Here is a 17,842-nt window from a genome sequence, read left to right as displayed (position 1 = left end):
CCCAATCCAGAGACAACTTTGGAAGCACAGTGAGATCCAGAGAGACAGCACAGCACCCTGCACAGAGCCCCGGGCTGATGGAAAAGGCACAGGGGTTCAGGTGAGGTGGGAAAGAGCAGACCGCACTGCAGCTGGCAGCCTCTGAAGGCGACCCCGAGGTCGTCGCAGTGAAGCGGCACCATCACAAGCAGTGTCCCACCAAGCCCTACCTGCTCGCTCCAGTGTCCCACCACAGCGAGCACCCACCGGGGCTGCACGGGAGGCCGTGTGGCACCTGCACCCTCCCCCAGACCAGAGAGTACCAGCACCCCATTCACGCTCAGACCGAAGAGGGGGAGAAAAGAGTAGAAACTCTCCGTTCAGCCTGCGGGAAGCGCACGGAGAGGCCATGCGGCCTCCGGGCTGGGCGCTGAGGGAAAGGGTGCGTCTGTGCAGGGACACGACCGCAGGGCCGCATTTCTGTCCAGGGGGGATCGATGGCAGCCCCGGGTCTGCCCCTGCCTGCGTGCTACAGGCAGCGGTCAGATGGAGCAGCGGAGCGGGCAGGGCCAGCCGGCCCCACCGGCCTCCCGAAGTCTCCGGTGCGGCCCCGAGCTGCAGCTCCAGAGGTGGAGAGTCCCCGGGCAGAGCCTCCCGCCTGAGGCGCTCCCTGCCGCGGGGGACAGTGAAGGGGCACGGGGGGCCGAGGGGGCCGGGGGGGCCGGGGGCCGTGCCCGGGACAGGCTGCGCCGAGTTTTCCCGGAGAGCCCCGAAGTGCAGCGGCGGCTGCTCCGCTTTGTTCGGGGGGCGGCGGGGAGCGTTTTACTGGCGGGAGGGGAAACGGAGGCAACTCATCGCCATCACTTACAAAGGAAAACGGTGTCTGGGGTCGCCACTCCCCTCCTTCTCCCCTCCTCACTAAGCTCAGGGAAGCGAGATAGTTTAGCGCGAGCCGGGCTCTTCCTACAGCATCACCGTGCCGGGGAGGAGGGGGCCGTGCCCCCACCCCGACCTTCAGGGTCGAAACTCCCCGTCACCCCGCGACGGCGAGCGGGCTCTGCGGCACGGCGCGGCACGGCGCGGCTCGGCTCGGCTCGGCACGGCTCGGCTCGGAACGGCTCGGCACGGCTCGGAACGGCTCGGCTCGGCACGGCTCGGCTCGGCACGGCTCGGCACGGCTCGGCACGGCACGGCACGGCACGGAACTGTTCGGCTCGGAACGGCACGGCTCGGCTCGGAACGGCTCGGCACGGCTCGGCACGGCTTGGCTCGGAACGGCTCGGCACGGCTCGGCACGGCTGGGCTCGGCACGGCTAGCCGGACGAGCGGGGGCGGCGGCTCCCGCCCCCCGGCCCCCGGGCCCCGCTCACCTGCCCATTGTCCTGGCCCTGCAGCAGCTCCTTCCCCACGGGGTATCTGATCTCCACGCCCGGGGTCTTGTCCTCCCGGTCTCCCGGGGAGCTGATGACGGAGCCGGAGACCTCGCTGATGTCGCTGGCGGTCTCGCTGTAGTTGTCCCCCCCGTCCAGCATGTCGTGCCGGCTGCCGCTCCGCGGGGTCCGGGACCCCTTCTTCCCCACGCTGTAGGCGTCGAAGTCGATGGTTTTGTTCTCGTAGGCCCCCTCCACGGAGGCGAACATCCCCCCGTATTTCTGCCGCGGTGTCTGGGCTGTCGTACCCGGCCTAGCTAGATACACAGGCAGGTCGTCTTCTTTATTCCAGTTCCTCTTTCTCTCGGCCATTCTCGCCGTCCGGAACCCTCCCTGCCTTCCTCTCTCTCTGCCTCCCACTTCTCTGCACCTTCTGCTACCGGGATAGGCTGCTAGCGACCATAAAAATGAATGGATGGATGCAGCAGTGGCGGAGCTGGGTTGACTGGTGGGATCTTTCCCTCAGGGAGATGCAAACGTTAACCTCCCTCCCCCCACCCACCCCCCGGAAAGAAAAAAAAAAAAAAAAAGAAAAAAAGAAAAAGAAAAAAAATGAGAGAGGAAGAGAGAGAGGAAGAAAGAAATCCAAGCAGGATTTAAAAATAGCCGTGTTAGTAAAGAGCACGTGAAAATAAAGTACAAAGAGCGGAGCGGGGAGGGTGGCGGAGGCAGGTGATTGGAAAGCCCGCGGCGAATGGGAAGCGCAGCAGCGGTTCCCCGGCGAGGACCGCAGTCCACACGCTCCCCGGGTATAAAGAGCGGCCGGGGGGCGGGCGGCAGCGGGCGGGGGTTGCGCCGCATGCACACACAGCCCGCGCAAGCAGGGTCCTGCCCGGCGGGCGGGCGCCAGTCACCTGCTGCGACGTGGCTTGGGGGGGGGGGGGGGGGGGGAGAAAAAAGGAGGGGGGGGAGGGAAGCAAAGCCCAAAATCTCCCCAGCCCCCCCTAAGCGCGCAGGAGGGAGCTTCTCCCACTTTGCACGCTCACGCTCCCCCCGCGGGAGGAGGCTGCGGCGGTGCTCGGGCGGGGGGGGCCGAGCGGGGGGGCGCGGGTCGGTCGGCGGCTGCGGGGGGCGGGGGGGGCGGCGGAGAGAGGAGGAGGAGGGCTAACCGGCGCCGGGGCAGGGGGGCTGGCGCTGCCCTCTGCCCGCCGCAGCAGCTGGTGCCCGGGGGATGGGAGGGGGGGGGCACGGCCCCGCTCCGCCCCGCCGCCCCCCGGCGTCCGCGCAGGCAGCGGGCGCGGCGGCGGGCGGTGCTGACACGGAAGTGATCGCTGCCCTGCGCCGGCGCCGGGGATGGGGCGCCGGGGGGCGCGGCGGGCCCGCGGGCCGGAGGAGCGTCCGCCCCGCCGAGACACCCACCCCCCCCCGCCCAGAGCCGGGGGGTGCCCGCGGTGCCCGGCCCGCCGCCCCGCTGAGACCCCCGCGGAAGCCGGGGCGGCGGGCGCGTCCCCGCGGCGCGGCGGGAGCGCGGCGCGTCCCCGCGGAGCTGTCCCTTCAGCACCCCGGGCGGCGCCCGCCTGCCGTTCGCAGAGCCGAGCGGGGGACCCCGGGGCGCGGGGCAGCGTTTCGCCGGGAGTCATGCCGGTTCCTAAGGTCCAGGAGGGTTTCTTACAGCGGGAGGGCTGGAGAGTGCGTTACCCTCAGCTCTCTGCGCAGCCCGCTGAAGAAAGTCCATCGTGGTACCGCTGCCTGGCTGACAGCGCCCGAGGAGATTGTGCCCCGGAACCGCAGAGCCTGGGACGCTCCTCTCCCGCTCGCGCAGCCACTCTCAGGCAATTCCAGCGGGCCTCGAACACACCAGCACCTACATCAGGGGCATTTTCTGCTGCTCTGAAGGAATCCATTGGAACAAACCGGTCTGAGATTGATTAAACGGCTGAGCAAATCTGAAGCGACGGATCAGTCACAAGATCTGTTCACTGCTTGCGTACAACATGGTTGTGCCATTTGAATACAAGCCCAGCCACGCAGCACCGCTGTCTACGGCCCACAGGCATGCCTGGTGGTCCCAGCATGAGAGAAATCACAAAGTTATAAATGCATCGGGAAAAGTGGGAGGTTAAAGACAGAGGTCCCTGGGATTTCATGAGAAGCAAGTCCATCTTTCTCATTAACAAAACTACACCTGGACTAGAACTATGAAAAAAACAGTGATGCCACACACCTGAGCATCAGCAAAACACAGCAGAGCAAAACATCTTTCTTTTCCGCATTTGTTTTCATGCAGTGGTACCTCGTGTCTCGAATGCCTTGGAACGCTGTGTGTTGTTTACATGAGGGGAAACAGGGAATTAGTCAAAAGCTCAGTGATCACTGGTTATTAGCACACTGACTTTAGTAGTTGCAGCATCGTGACTGATATTTGTGAGCATAGATTGCCCAGGATGCCACAGCTCACTTAATATACTGTGCTACCACAATAACACATTAATGTCATACGGAGGTTTCACTGGCATGTGGAAAAATAAGTACAGCTTGTAGGACATTGCTTTGTTGCTTCCTTAAATTCTTCTCTTGCATGTAGACAAATATTGATTTTTTTCTGTTCCTAATGGTAACATTGAGATTTATCGATCCTGTTGTGAAAAAAAAAAGTCAATTCATTCCTCCGCAGGACACGAGCCCCTGACAGTTAGTGAAATATGCAGGTACTACATGGAGTGTGATGTGTGACCTGCATGTCTTCACAAGTATTGGAAAAATTATTAATTTTACGAGATATTTCTGAACCTCCAGAAAAAAACTCTGATGGTCCCGCAGTAGGTCCAATATGTTGTACATTGTGCATGTGTCTGCTAAATGATTCAGAGCTGAAGAGCATCTTTTGTTTAACATTCATAAAGCCAAGAAAGATGGACTCTATTTACACTTGAGATCTAGTTAGATAACATTGTTCAGATTTCGAGAACTGCTCGATTTTTTGAAATAACGAAGAATAATGCTATTTTTTCAGTATTGAGCTAGCACATTCGTCTTAATGCTAACACATATGAAGACCACAAGACTCACAGAATGTGTTAAATCAAGGTTTAATGTTGATTAAACAAAATCAACATTAAACCTTCAATATAGAAATGCGCATAAAGTCACATTGGAGATTTTCTTTGCTTTTAAATGGATTTTTTCATATTGCAGCCCTCAGTTTATTAACAACTGTGTTCTAAGTCAACAGATGCATACTGTTCTTTCTGTTCACTAAGAGATAAAATTGCAGTTTTAGCTGTTACAGAAGCATACCCAGTTGCAGCCTGATACCCTGTCACCCTGTGGGTTTACCTAAAAACATGTATGCAGCTTCGGAGATATACATTGCTATGGCATATTGTCTTGCAGACACTCCATCCCATCCCGTCTTGACATAGCTTAATGAAAAGAGGACAGAACTTGACTGAAGGCGCATCCTCTTCCTATAGGACCTGTATTCCAAATAGACCATATGAGAGATAGCAGAAAACCTGGAGACATGCTTGCTTCACAAAAACCTTCAAAAGAAGTCCAAGAAGAAAGATATCATTTACCAGCTTGGCTCCAGTTGTAGCTGTAACTCTTCTTGCAACAGTGTGAACATCGTAAGCTAGAACAGGACTTCCCTGGTGCAGGGGCTGAGAGAATATGCATTGTACATTTTGCACCTATTTTTGCTATTGTGTGTATTACGACAGAATCATCAGACAAAAAAGGCACAAACAGCTCAAAGGGAGTGAGTGTATGAGAAACCCAACTTTTCTTTCTCCCGGAGGAGTGACTTGAGTTGCTAAGTCATGAGTCAGCCTCCCCGTCTCTGCTCTACATGCCTGTTGTATCTCTGGCTGCAGTGTCCTCCTCCCCCTACAAAACTCCATCCTATGGTCTGGTGATTTGGAGTGTCTCCTGACATGTAGGAACCATGGGTCCAAAAGCCCACAAGCTGGGGAAGGCTCAGGTTTCCCGCTTCCTGAGCAGTGATCCAGCCCGTAGTATTCTGCTAATTTGTACTAATTCTGCTAAATCAGCAAAAGCTGAACGGCAGCTCCCCCACCAAGTGGAGCAAGAGCTCAGGCGTAAGAGTTTCCTTACACGGTGAGTAGACCAGGTGGCCCCTTCCTCAAAACAGGGACTTCCTAGTTGCTATCCAGGGATATGGTTGTATTTACAACTATATTTCAGAAGCTCCACCACCATTTTAGAGTTAGAACAATTAAAATTATAACTTTTTAATTTAAAATATGCATACATTTAATATACAAAATTATACAAATTATACATTTAACTAACATAGAAAAATACATCTTGTTAAGATAAAATGTCAACATATCTGACATAATTTAAGTGAGAGTTACAAATCTGTGATAATCATCAAGTAGACTTTGTGACTTCATTAGAATTATGTATCCTCCCTAGTTACACTGAAAAGTAATACATATGTACAGTTGATATCTATGACAAATGTCTTAGAGTGGAAATCTTTGCTGAAAAGTTATTCATAAGGTTTTAATGGAACAGATCAAAATAAGAGTGGCCTCTCTCACACCACTGAGGCTTCTCACTTAGCTGAGACCAATTTGACACCCAGATACGGGGTGGTCATGGGTCAGAGTTTAAACTTTTCGCATTTATTTACAAACACCCCTCCCTCCCCAGTCTAACTGGTTCATCTGGTCAATAAGTGTCACATCATAAACCCCAGCCTTTTTGTGAGTTCTTTGGCACCTCTTCAAATGGATCCCAATTTGTGGCCCTAACAACTGCTCTTCATGACTTCTGGTTCCCATCCCACTGCTGGCTATGCAAAAGAGTTAAATAGCTGCACAGCACTAGAGCTCAAAAGGCAAGATCTCCAGACATTATTCATCCCAGATTTCTCATAAATACCTTAGGAGGTGGGGAAATATCTTTGTTTCAGTCAAACAAATGTGTACAGTAAGACTTTACTCCTTATTCAATTTACATGGTTTCTTTTTCCAAGTTCCAAACAAAAGATAGAAGCATAATTTATCAACAAGCTATAAAAATCTGTTCCATGTTGGATCTTGTCTTACTTACTGTGAGCCATTTAATGTTTTTAACTGTTTACATATTCTTTAAAACTTGCTTGTCATCACAGGGAGCAAAATAGAAGACCACCACCACTCTGATTTTCAGGCCCTCTTTTTTTTTTGCCTTTTTTTGGGTAGCTCTGTACCAACAAATTGCCCTTAATTCCTAAAAGACAAAATTCACTCATGAGCTAAAATCTCATTCAACTTTTCCTAATATGTGCTTAGGACCATCAGTCAGTACATGAATTGCCTCACACAGGCTTTTTTTTTTTTTTGCGCAGAAGTGGTTTTCAGCCGTTAGCTGCATTTCCCCTCTTTTTAAAAAAAGATAAAACCACAGTTCAAAGAGCAGAGAAATGTAGTTGTTCGATGTCAGTTAGTGCACACTGCGCAGTAACCTCTCACATTGGAATTTACATTTGCATATTCATATTCCCATAGCAAGAGTCTATGTTACACAGAAAAACAATAGTGAACAGAGATTTATACCACAGATCCCAACAATGTCAAATCAAGGCAGGGCTCCACGACTACTAATCTCTCTTCTTCTCTCCTACGTGCACAGAAAACATTGAAGCATGATACTTAAGTACCTCTCATATCTGAGCATTTCTTAAGCCAAGTAGAAGCAACCATGAAATCTTGGTCCTAGGGGAGCCAGTGGAAATTTGTCAGTCACTTCAGTGGTACAAGCATTTCATCCAGCACATTTCAATTTTCTCTCTTTTTTTTTTTTTTTTTGGCTTTCTCTGCAACTTGCAACTTTCCTGGTTGTCAGATAGTGGTTTATACATGGGTTCCAATGGAGAACTTGTTAGCTGTCCTTTTCATTCGCATCCTATGTAAGAAAAAGTATACTCCCTTTGATAGTATTTATGCAGGGACAAAAATTCCTGTCCACAATCCCATGGCTACTGATTTCTAATGCAAATATGTTTGGAGCCAAAGGCACGATATATTTTAAAGGAATTCTGCTAAAGCAGGAAAGAGGTTTGAACAAGTTTCTGTAATCCTAGAGTCTGTTCCCCCTCTGCCTCCTTAAGGCACTAAAGGATTTCCAAAGGATTAGTGGCAAAACCCAGCATGCACATGTCCCTCCCTCCCTTCACCCCACAACCAGAGTAAATTCAAATACCGAAATCCTTCATCTACAAGTAAGAAATGCAGGTAGATTTATGAAATACAGATCAGCGTTTCCACTTTTTTAAAGACCACAAGGACAAACGTCAGCCATGCCTTAGCAGGCAGTTTATCCTGGGAAGTCTGCTGCTTACGTGAAATATTTCCTGGCAATTGTATTATTCTGAATGTAACATGATTATCATGCCGGAGTCAATCATTGTACTTCCAGCATCTGCCATCCATAGTGGTGTGAAGAACAGAAGTCAGGATTTAAAGGTTGCGTAAGGAGCTGTGGAAATACTGTAAGTTGTATGTTCAATGTCCTGCAATACTCTATAAAGTAGAGTACATGTAAATAAATGAACTGCCAAAGAATCGTATTTTCTACATTACACTGCCCATTTTGTCTATTTAGGGTGACAGAAGACAACTGTACTTACATATGCAGAACGTAGAGGCATCTTAATTTTGACTGTAAGGAATTTGGTGAAAGCAATATTGTGCATATAAAGCAATCAGAACAAAGTGCCCAATTTTGCATTCTGAGAAAGTTTAACACAAAACAACGATCCACGTAAAGCATCCCCTTACCATAGACAGCACATCTAGACAAGTTAACTTCTGCTTAGTGAAAGAAAGCTGAGCAGACTGTAACAACCAGACAACACTATTCTCTTCACCGTAAGGCAACTAGAAAATAATAGCTACGCTCTCTCTCAGCTAATAATCTCACATTAAAAATTTTACTGCTTTCTTACAATGATTTGAGGTGAAGTTGGGATTTTAATTCCCAGTCCTCAGCCACATGAAGTGCACCCACTGGTCTATCAATTTAATTAATAAACAGGCTTTTCCAATATCGGTTAGACAATTTTCATATTAGGAGGTGGTAGAATTTAAAGGAGATCAATGTGGTGCAAACCACAAAGAATGAAGCATGTTCTACATTTCTTATGCTAATCATTTTAAAGTGAAACCAAATGGCAGGAAGCCTAAGATGTTACAAAATGGACGGGTTCATTATCAACATTTATAATTTATGGTGGGAGATTATGCATAAATACTAGGAAAGAGGCACGACATTTTAGTTCAACACTTAATTCAAAAGTAAGAAGTAGGGTTTAATTGCCTGAGTGTTGTGGAAATGATGTATGCTTTCAGGTGGATAGTATGCAAATGGATAGAAACCTACACATATGTCATTGCTTTATTTTAAGAACTTGTAGTTAAGCTTCAAGTGTTACCATGCCAACATGTCGTCTTGTTACTAATCATAATCTAGAAATGCACGTTACATTAATCTGATTTGGGATTCCACAGTTTATTATCCTTTTGCCTCCTTTCAAAGCATATCTGGGCAACTAAGGATTGTAAAGATAGCACATTCTAGCAGTTAGCTCAACATGAAAAAAGAAAAAGAGGAAATACAAGTCGTAAAACCATTAGAGAGCAGTACCCATGGCTGCTCCCATTCAGGACAACAGGAGTATTGCCACTGACTTCAGCGGTGCTGTGTGCCTTAAGTTAAAGAAAGAATGGCTGTACCCATACGATCCCTTACGCACCGGTCTTGTGCCTGCATGCTCATCTCCCTCCCTTCACAAGTGGGTACTCAGATATGAACAGTAGGGGTTACGGGGGCATAAACCTGTGTTGCACCCTGTGACTGCAAAATGTGTTTGCATCACATGTACCATTACCAACCAGTGTGCACAAAACCACCCATTTCAGGAAAAGCACGTATGCATGTGAATACCTTATTTGAAAGTTACATTCAGCGTGGCCTACTCTTGTGGTTGAAATAATCAGTCTAGAGTATTAGGACACAGCGCTTTGACGTTCCAAGTGCTTCCCAGCGTACATGAAGTACATTCCCAGTTCCTACTTACCCTTGTAAAAATGCAGTTCTATTCCACTTCCTAGACAGTTTGTGCCCTCATGTACGATGTCCTCAGAAACACTAGACAGCCTAAGTCAGAGCAAAGCCTTTTTCAGGAACGCTCAGAGCAGTAGGAGGCTGAAGATATTACATACCCACATAAGCAGGCCTGTGAAGACTGAGATCTGTGTTTAACTTGATAATTTCTTTAAAATGCAAATGCTGAGATCCTGGGAAGACAAAACAGAACAAAAACCCAAATTACACAATGAGTTGGCCCGCATGGCCAGCTTCTACTACAGGAGGTGGCTACAGCTTGGCAGACGGTAAGTCAGGGCAACTTCTCAGTTCTTCCCAGAATGAAGCAGCTGTGGTCACCACCAGGTCAAAGCACCTTTCAACATTCCTGCAGAGCAGTATTGCTTCTTCTGTGTGACTGATACATTCTTCCTGCATAAGAGGAAGGAGGACAAAAAAAAAAAAAAAGAAAAAAAAAGTCAAAACCATCAGATAAATATCTGGATTTTCACAATTTAAGGAATCATTTATTATTCATTCAAGGCCAAAATAAAGCATTTGGGAAGAAGTGTGCCTAGGTGCTGGAAGCAACATAATATATTTCCCAGTCTCCCATACCAACATAATATAATGGCAGTGTTAAGAGAACACATTGTAGAGACTGAACTGTTCGAAACACATTGTGACATTCTCCCATGATTTACTGATTTTAAGATGAAAAGCACATCCCATATTTTTCCCTTTTGCTACTCCTTCTTGTAAAGAAGTTCCTGTCATCGGTTTATCAATATGGGAATGAACACTCCCTGCCATCTTCCCAACACCATTTCATAATCCCCTTGGCAGGGATCCACAAAAGTAGTCTCATGGATAAAGTTCATCCCAGGGATGACAGCCATCACAAATGCACCCTTCCATATAAGTCCTATTTCTGTGCCTCTTCCCAGAGCAATATTCCTCATTTGAATGCTTCCTCAGACACTAAGTTTCAAAGCCTGCAAAATATATCTGGCTTTGCAATTTCCACTGAGGCTGTCATTGCAGCTGTTAAATATCACCAGTGATGCACTGCCTGCATGCTTAACTCTGGCTAAAACTTGATGTCTACTGGAAAAACATACATCTTCGTCCTGTCCTGGTTTCAGCTGGAATAGAGTTAATTTCCCTCACAGTAGCTGCTGTGTTTTGGATTTAGTATGAGAAGAATGTCGGTAACACCTATGTTTTTAGTTGTTGCTAAGAAGTCAAGGACTTTTCCCAGTCTCCCATGTTTCGGCTGATGAGCAGGTGTGCAGGAGCTGGGAGGGAGCAGAGCCAGGCAGCCAGCCCAAGCTGGCCAGTGGAGGTATTCCATAACATAGACATCTTGCTCAGTTTATGAATGGGGTTAGCCAGGGGGCAGGAATCCTCTTTCTTCCAGGAGTTTCAACTATCCTTTTTATTCCAGGAGTTCAAAATTTTGCATACATTTGGTCTTTTTTCCATGAGGGTGGTGAGTTCTGTAAAATTCACAAGTTTGGTGAAATCCACAAAATTCATGAGGTCTGTGAAACCCGCGGGTTCTGCAATCACTGTTCAGGGACTGGCCATGCAATTGGTCATGAGGCAGTGAGACGAACTGTATTGTGTATCACTTGTTTTGCATATTCATTATTAGTAGTATTAGTATTTCCTTTATTGTCTTATTAAACTCTGTTTATCTCAGCCCATGAGTTTTACTTTTCGTCCATTCTCCTTCCCATTCCACTAGCGGGGGAGAAGCGAGTGAGTGGCTGTGTGGTCCTCATCGCCGGCTGCCGGATTAAACCACAACAGTACATCAGGAGTACAGGAAATGTGAATGACACAGATTTTAAAAAAAAATGGTATATTGTAATTACTATTATAATAACTGACTGGTGATATTAATTAACTGTCATTACTAAAACATGTCCCATTCACTGGCATGCCCCTCAAAAGAGAAAATTTAAAAACTGGGAAAGAAGAGAGCCTTTAGAGCTTGCACGTTAGGACGGAAAGGTTTTTCCAAGCATGAAGAACAGAACTGAAAAAAAATCCTGCAGAGTGAGGCAGAGTAATAAAGGGAGGCTATTATTTTTGAAGAAGCAGCTACATGGGATATTGTAGGACATAAAACCAGTGAGGAATGAAAAAGTCAGTAACTGAGCCAGGGATTGCCAGCTGGGCAGGAGCACATCTACGAGCCTTAGCACTGAGAGGCACTTAGAGCCCTTCCTTACTCTCTAGTTCAGATCTCCATCTTGGATCAGAAAGTGGCAAATGTTCAGACTTACTTCTGATTCCAAACAACACCAGAAGTTTTCTGCAGCCTTCTTAAGATGTTGCACATGATTTCTGCCTCTGCTGTAGGTGGATCCAAGCAAAGCATTTTTTGAAATTTCTTCTCTTTTCATGGTCAAATAGAGCCCCAGGCTGTACTGCAAACAAGCAGCATCCGTTGCAGTTCATTCTTCTCTCCAGGCAAAGAAAAGGAAGGTTACTAGAGTCTCCATGGGTCATCTTTTTTGGATTAATGTCTTTGTAGTCTAAGCGCAATCAAAGCAAGACCCAACAGAACATGCTCACAGCCATTGCTGTCCACAACTTCCAAGGATTTCTCAGGACATCAGCCACTTTCCCTTTTATAGTTGATACTACAAAGCAAAATATGACACAGTAACCGTAGATCTGGTCTTGTATTCTGGGATGGTCTGAAATACATTCCAGTCTCTCCTCTCCTACTCATACACAAAGTCTCTTCTCCGTGATCCCATCACTGTGCACAAGAGCTGGGGAGGATCAGAAGGATGAGTCCTCAGGTCGTCTTAAAACTTAGCCTGATCTTAGAAGACAGAGAGGTTGCACTTTTAGTCTTTCAATTGCTTGCACAGGACCCGCCCATTGTTGCCAGCTATGTTTACTGACTTGTTCAAAGGGAAAAATGTCCCTAAGGTATCAGGTCTGAAAAGTGGTGTGGCCAGAATAATGGAAATCTGATTCAAACTTCATTCATTCAATGACTTTTTTTTTTTTTTTTTTGCACTTTAGTGAGCCCATCTTTTCTCATCCACCAATTTAAATTTAAATTGAGTTCTCCAGTTTTGCAAAGTCAGGGATAAAGAATATTTGCCAAACACACAGTGCTAGACCAGGGAGCATTTACAAATTTTATAGTCATTATTTGTGTTATGTTTCCTTCCATTTTTATAATGTTTTCTTGAAATGTTAGCTATCAACTGTATTTCTTTCCTTGTTTTTGTCAGACTCTTCACTTTATCTTTCACATTATTTTCATCCTCTTTGTCTGTCCTTGCTTCTTCTTGGTGACATTATTTATTTCTCCTTTTGTTCTCCACTCTAGGTCTTTTTGAAACCTTGTGCTCCTTGCAGTCTTACTTCCCTGACATACTTACCCTTCATCCTTCTCTTGCTCTTTTTATTCATACCACTTTATCTAACTAAGCAGTATGGCAACACAAACCACTACTGAACTGTTCTGTAATTACTCTGATCAGGGAGGAAGTCTATTTTGTGAAAAGCTTGAGGAAAACAAAAAAGGTCTTCATGATGTCACTTTACCAAAGAAAAATATCAACCAAGTATTTCCAGTGCTTATGCACAAAGGTGCAGTTTCCAACAGTGCATCACAGCGAGTAAAAACCAGCCGAGTCTTTGTCAGTAGTGGACCTAAGAGTTTCAGCGTGGGTATTTCTGGTGCTCAGAAATTTGCTAGCCTCTCGTTCTTTGTTAGGGCTAACACTTGAGCAACAATGCGGAGGCTGGACTCATGTTCCTTCACATCACAAGCAAAATCCATTTCAGCCACCAACACAAAGAACTGCTAATGCAGGTTGTTAAACAAAACTGATTTCTTCATGACATTGCAGCCTTAAAGAAAACCTTGCAACATAAAAGTTGTACGACTGTGCCCTGCTCTCTAAACCAGGACTGAATCATTTCCAGCATAACAAAGATCAATGATCCATTTTCATCCACTCACTTGATGTTCTCCAATCTTTTACCACTTTTGTGAGCCACCAGCATTTATTTGTTCTTGTTGCTCCCAACCCTCCTCATCTACTCTTGTTCATCATGTGCTAAGTATCAGGAAACTATGAGATCATAGGAATGAACCCCAGAAGGTCATTTAGATTAGCCTACTCAAAGCAGGGTCAGTTATGAAGTCAGACAAGTTTGCTCAGGGCTTAGTCAAATCTTGAAAACCTGCTGGCATGGAGAATGCACAACCTCCTTGGGCAGCCTGTCCTACTGCTGGGCTGTCCTCATGGGAGAAATGCTTTTCCTATACCCAGTCTGAACCTCCCTTGTTTCAATGTAAGCCCACTGTGTCTCATCCTCCCACCATGCACCACTGCAAAGAGTCCAGCTCCATTTTCTCAATTACTTCATTATAGGTTCAGGAAGGCTGTTGTGAGGTCCCTCCAAAGCTGGCTTTTCTCCAGGGTGAACCAGCCAAGGCTCCTTGGCCTATCCTCACAGAGCAAGCGATCTACCCTCCCAAATATCTAAACTAACATTTTTAATGACTCTCTGAGAGCACCAGTACTGCCAGCCAAGGCCATTGCTATCCCCTGTCCAGCTCAGCTTCTTCAGAGACAGATGATACAAAGAATGCAATGATAGAAATGGTGCTGACTGGTCTGCACAAGCTCATCCACCTCAGCTCATGCTGGTGGAATACAGCTAGTGCTGACCCAACCGCACCTCCTTCTAAAGAGGGCTGTCCTGTTTATCTCCTCCACTGTGATCAGTTCCCCAGAGACCAGAGCTCTGTGTCCACTGGCAGGGTGCGTGGTCTCTGTCCCTTGCAAAACACAGCATGGAAGCCACCCTGCTGCTGTTAAGAAGGTACAGCAGCAAAAGCTTTGCAAAAATTCTCGGTGTGTGTGTCAAAGTCAGAAGGAAATGAGATAATACAGAGACTTTAAAGACAAACAACAGCAGGGCTGGAAAGGAAAAAACCCAGCTGCAGGACTGTACACATGTTCCTAAAATCTCTATGGTATCTTCAGAAAGCCCCTGTTCTCTTTTTGAATTAACGAATGCACACATAAAATTTGAAGTTAAATAGTTCCTTCCCTAAAAATGGAAAAAGGAGGATGCTATTTTATTCTGATCATCTGAAAGAGGACATGAAATATGGTGATACCCCTGTAAAAACATATCAAAATAATGTCCGCTAACTTTCCAAGTATCTGAGGCGGGTTTAGGTGGTGGACCACCACGCAGTTCCAGCTGCTTCAGTCTGGCTTCTGAATAGTCTCAGTCAATGCATACTGGGAACATTTCTTCATAATATAGAACACACCGCATCAAAGACCTGAAGTCACCAGTACACAGCGAGTGCTCTGTGCCTCAGCCCTGGTATGCAGGGTGGGTACGCCGTATTTCCGTTGTTCTGCATCATTAGAGGTACTTAAAAGGAGGAAAGTGCAAAATTCAATGAATTAATAAAATTTTTTGTATCCAACAAGGACATATATATTTTTGCTGCTGTGAACGTATATTTGAAGAAGATATTATGCAACACCTGAAAAGAGTTTCTGCTGCAAAACATAGAAGAATTACCCTGCCATGTCTCTGCCTTTACCAAGTGCTGCATATTATCCTTTCTTTAGTATCACTGAAGAGCCACTGGCTTCTACCACTATTCTGGAGCTACAGGAGCACAAATGGAAGAAAAAAACAGGCATGAAGGCTTGTGCTGTTCTTCAATGTTTGATAATGAAGTTACAGATCTTTTACTTGGTCTAACTAATATAATCATGAGCATCCAGTTATTTTATCATTTCTATCAATTACAGAAAATCAGATGTCTGTGGCGCGCACACACACCTTAATAAAAAATGATCTACCATAAATTATTTCATGTATGTTTTATAGTAACTTATTTTAAAATATAAACTTCGTTATTTAGAAAAATTTTGATTACCTGCAAGCAGAAAAACTGGCAAAAAAGGAAGCGATTGCAAGAAAGGAAATGTTGCAAAGCTGCATTTTTCTATGATACATATAGGAACCCCCAGCCATTTGGTAAAGAAATGCTGTATAACCAAGAGCATATTGATCTTTGCAAAAATATTTGATTTCTGTGTTTGGAAAAAAGAAAATAAAATATTATTCAGTGTAGCCTTCTCGTTCACAAATTGGTGCTTATAATATTAATTTCTAATTGATGGATTCACATTGGAGCTCGAGAGGTGTGAATCTCACAAAACTCTGAATGAAGACATAGTGATCCCAATTAAAACCAAAGGCCAAGAGAGCTTTCCCCCGATCTCAGAGGAGAGGGAAAGCTACACCAATTGCATCCCAGGGGAGGAAAAAACAAAAAAAAGCAACCAGCTACCCAGCCAGTTGGAAACGAGGCATTTATTATATCCTTTTCTGTTAGAAAGTAAAATCATGTTATTCTCTGGTTTTGTGCTTAATAAAGGTATAAGGTACTAAACAGTGTTACATTAATAGATTTGATTCAGTATCGCTGCTCTGGCTTTATGCCAGTTTCTTTCTTATGAAACTAATGTAGCACCTCTGGTAAAAATGAATCTATGCAGTGATGAATGAGGTTTGTCTTAATCATACTCTATGCAAAATACATTCCAACAGTTGAATCTACAATACAGTCAGTATGCAACATACAACCAGTGCTGCTATTTAGTGTCACGGAATTATTCAGAAAAATGTCACACGCACTCATTTTCACACTGTTTGGAGAAGAACAATTTAAGAGTCTTAGTTAGGGTTGGGTAACCACAGTGAACAGGATTTGCAAGTGTGAATCTTACAAATACACATGGACAGTTGAATTCACTGCTGTGCTGAGCACCACTCTGGAAGTTTATTTATTCCATTAATGGCCTATCAATAAATGTAGAAATAATATATTTGATTTCAAAAAATATCTTCTAGAATAATGTCTTTGCAATCCTTTTCAGCTTTGAGATGCAAATGCATACAGAAGAACCCTGATGTCTAACCTCCTGCTTATCAAATATCCCACAACTTTGCAGACAGGCAGCAGTAACATACACACTTCTGAGATCAGTTCCCAACCCAAAATCTTGAAAACACAGCCAAAGCAAGCCAGCTTGCCAAGAAGCTTAGGGTGAAACACACTGATATGAAGCAGTCCAACAATTTAAAACGACAAACTAGGAAACCTCGAAGTCTGATCACAGATTGTGGAAAACACACAAAAAAAGGAAAAACCAGCTGGAATATTTTTTTTTTTTATGATAGAATTCACTCAGTGCTAGTCCTAATTAAAGAGTGGCCCTATCCCAATTTAAAATAAGAAACAATCAAAACACCCTTGTATTCAAAGCATCTTCCACAGGCCCCCATTTACTTTACTGATTTGATTTTCCCATACAGGCACCACCCCATTTATATACCCCAGAGCTTTTACTAGCCTTGAAAATCTAACAGCACTTATTAAATATAGGCTCTTTTTTGTGCTAAAATAAACTGAGGACATGAATTTCAAGTTATTTACATCTCTCCTATTAAGATACTTATCATGTATTTAAAGGCTAATACAAAGGAGTTAACCTCATACCATAGAGACAATAACAGCATGACATGTCCAAATAAGACGGCAGAATGGTACCTTCTCTATGGTGGGCATATTGTTTTTGAGAAACATCTCAAAACAATAGTGCAACTCAGTACAGAGAAGCAGGAAATTCCGTAAGGATTATCTTGTCAAGTCAAAAATGGAGACAAGCCTGATTGTGTCCATATTTCACTGAGGTTAGTTAAAGAAATCAGCATTATCAAAAACTTGCCAATAGTAACGGAGAGTGACAACAACCACAACAAATACTTCACATGTAATGAGCTTCACTGTGTGCTTTAGCACCAGAATACATCCAGTTACAACTGGGACATGCAGCGTTTCTTCCAGTGCTGAATATACAGCAGCCAAGCTGATCCACAACAGTCCCACAGCACACCCCCCCCCCCCCCGAAAATATATAATAGATGCATGTTCAACTTGGTTATTTCCAAACCTTTTGGGCCGATGGGCCAATCATTTCCTTTACAGTTTCTCAGAGAGGCATCCTTAACATTGAAATCTTAATTATAAGGTTATGCTGGTAATGTGTAATAACATTTTCACAGACCAGTTGCAGAACAGCACTGGAACAGATATATTTGCAATAGGTAACTGTCATGAATCTTGTAAAAACATGCTTCATTTGCTGAGTTGGATTCAACCTCCTTGCAGCAAGGCATTGCAAACTGGATCAACAGACTATGAGGGGAAAGACTGTGCCTCAGAGGAGCACCCACGTCTGTTTGTGGATGCTGGGGAAGCCAAGGAGGTAAGTACACCCATGAAAATTTGACAGACCCGCTGGGACAGAGGA

The 17,842-nt window shown here is 45.4% G+C and overlaps 2 protein-coding genes across 6 annotated transcripts in view; both read right to left on the bottom strand.

Moving 5' to 3' along the window:
* The window catches only part of CRMP1 (collapsin response mediator protein 1), a 51,526-nt gene extending 49,629 nt beyond the window's left edge, over nt 1–1,897 (bottom strand). Inside the window, exon 1 of the mRNA XM_075420510.1 lies at nt 1,350–1,897. Coding sequence (XP_075276625.1) covers nt 1,350–1,721 — 372 coding nt within the window. The 5' untranslated portion in view covers nt 1,722–1,897. The remainder of the gene's footprint in view (nt 1–1,349) is intronic.
* Nucleotides 1,898–5,611: 3,714 nt separating this feature from the next.
* The window catches only part of JAKMIP1 (janus kinase and microtubule interacting protein 1), a 281,939-nt gene continuing 269,708 nt past the window's right edge, over nt 5,612–17,842 (bottom strand). For 2 of the 5 annotated variants that reach the window (XM_075420486.1, XM_075420484.1), the window contains 2 exons: nt 9,823–9,878; nt 7,533–9,658 (listed from right to left, as the gene is read on the bottom strand). The gene's annotated coding sequence lies outside the window, so the exon portion shown is untranslated. Of the gene's footprint in view, nt 7,266–7,532; nt 9,879–17,842 lie in introns of those variants that run through there. The other 3 variants (XM_075420483.1, XM_075420481.1, XM_075420482.1) reach the window with 2 other exon arrangements.

The sequence above is a fragment of the Opisthocomus hoazin genome, chromosome 5, assembly GCF_030867145.1.
Source record: "Opisthocomus hoazin isolate bOpiHoa1 chromosome 5, bOpiHoa1.hap1, whole genome shotgun sequence".
Lineage (NCBI taxonomy): Eukaryota > Metazoa > Chordata > Aves > Opisthocomiformes > Opisthocomidae > Opisthocomus > Opisthocomus hoazin.
Note: the sequence above shows the minus strand (reverse complement) of the source record. Positions and strands in the feature narration are given on the sequence as shown.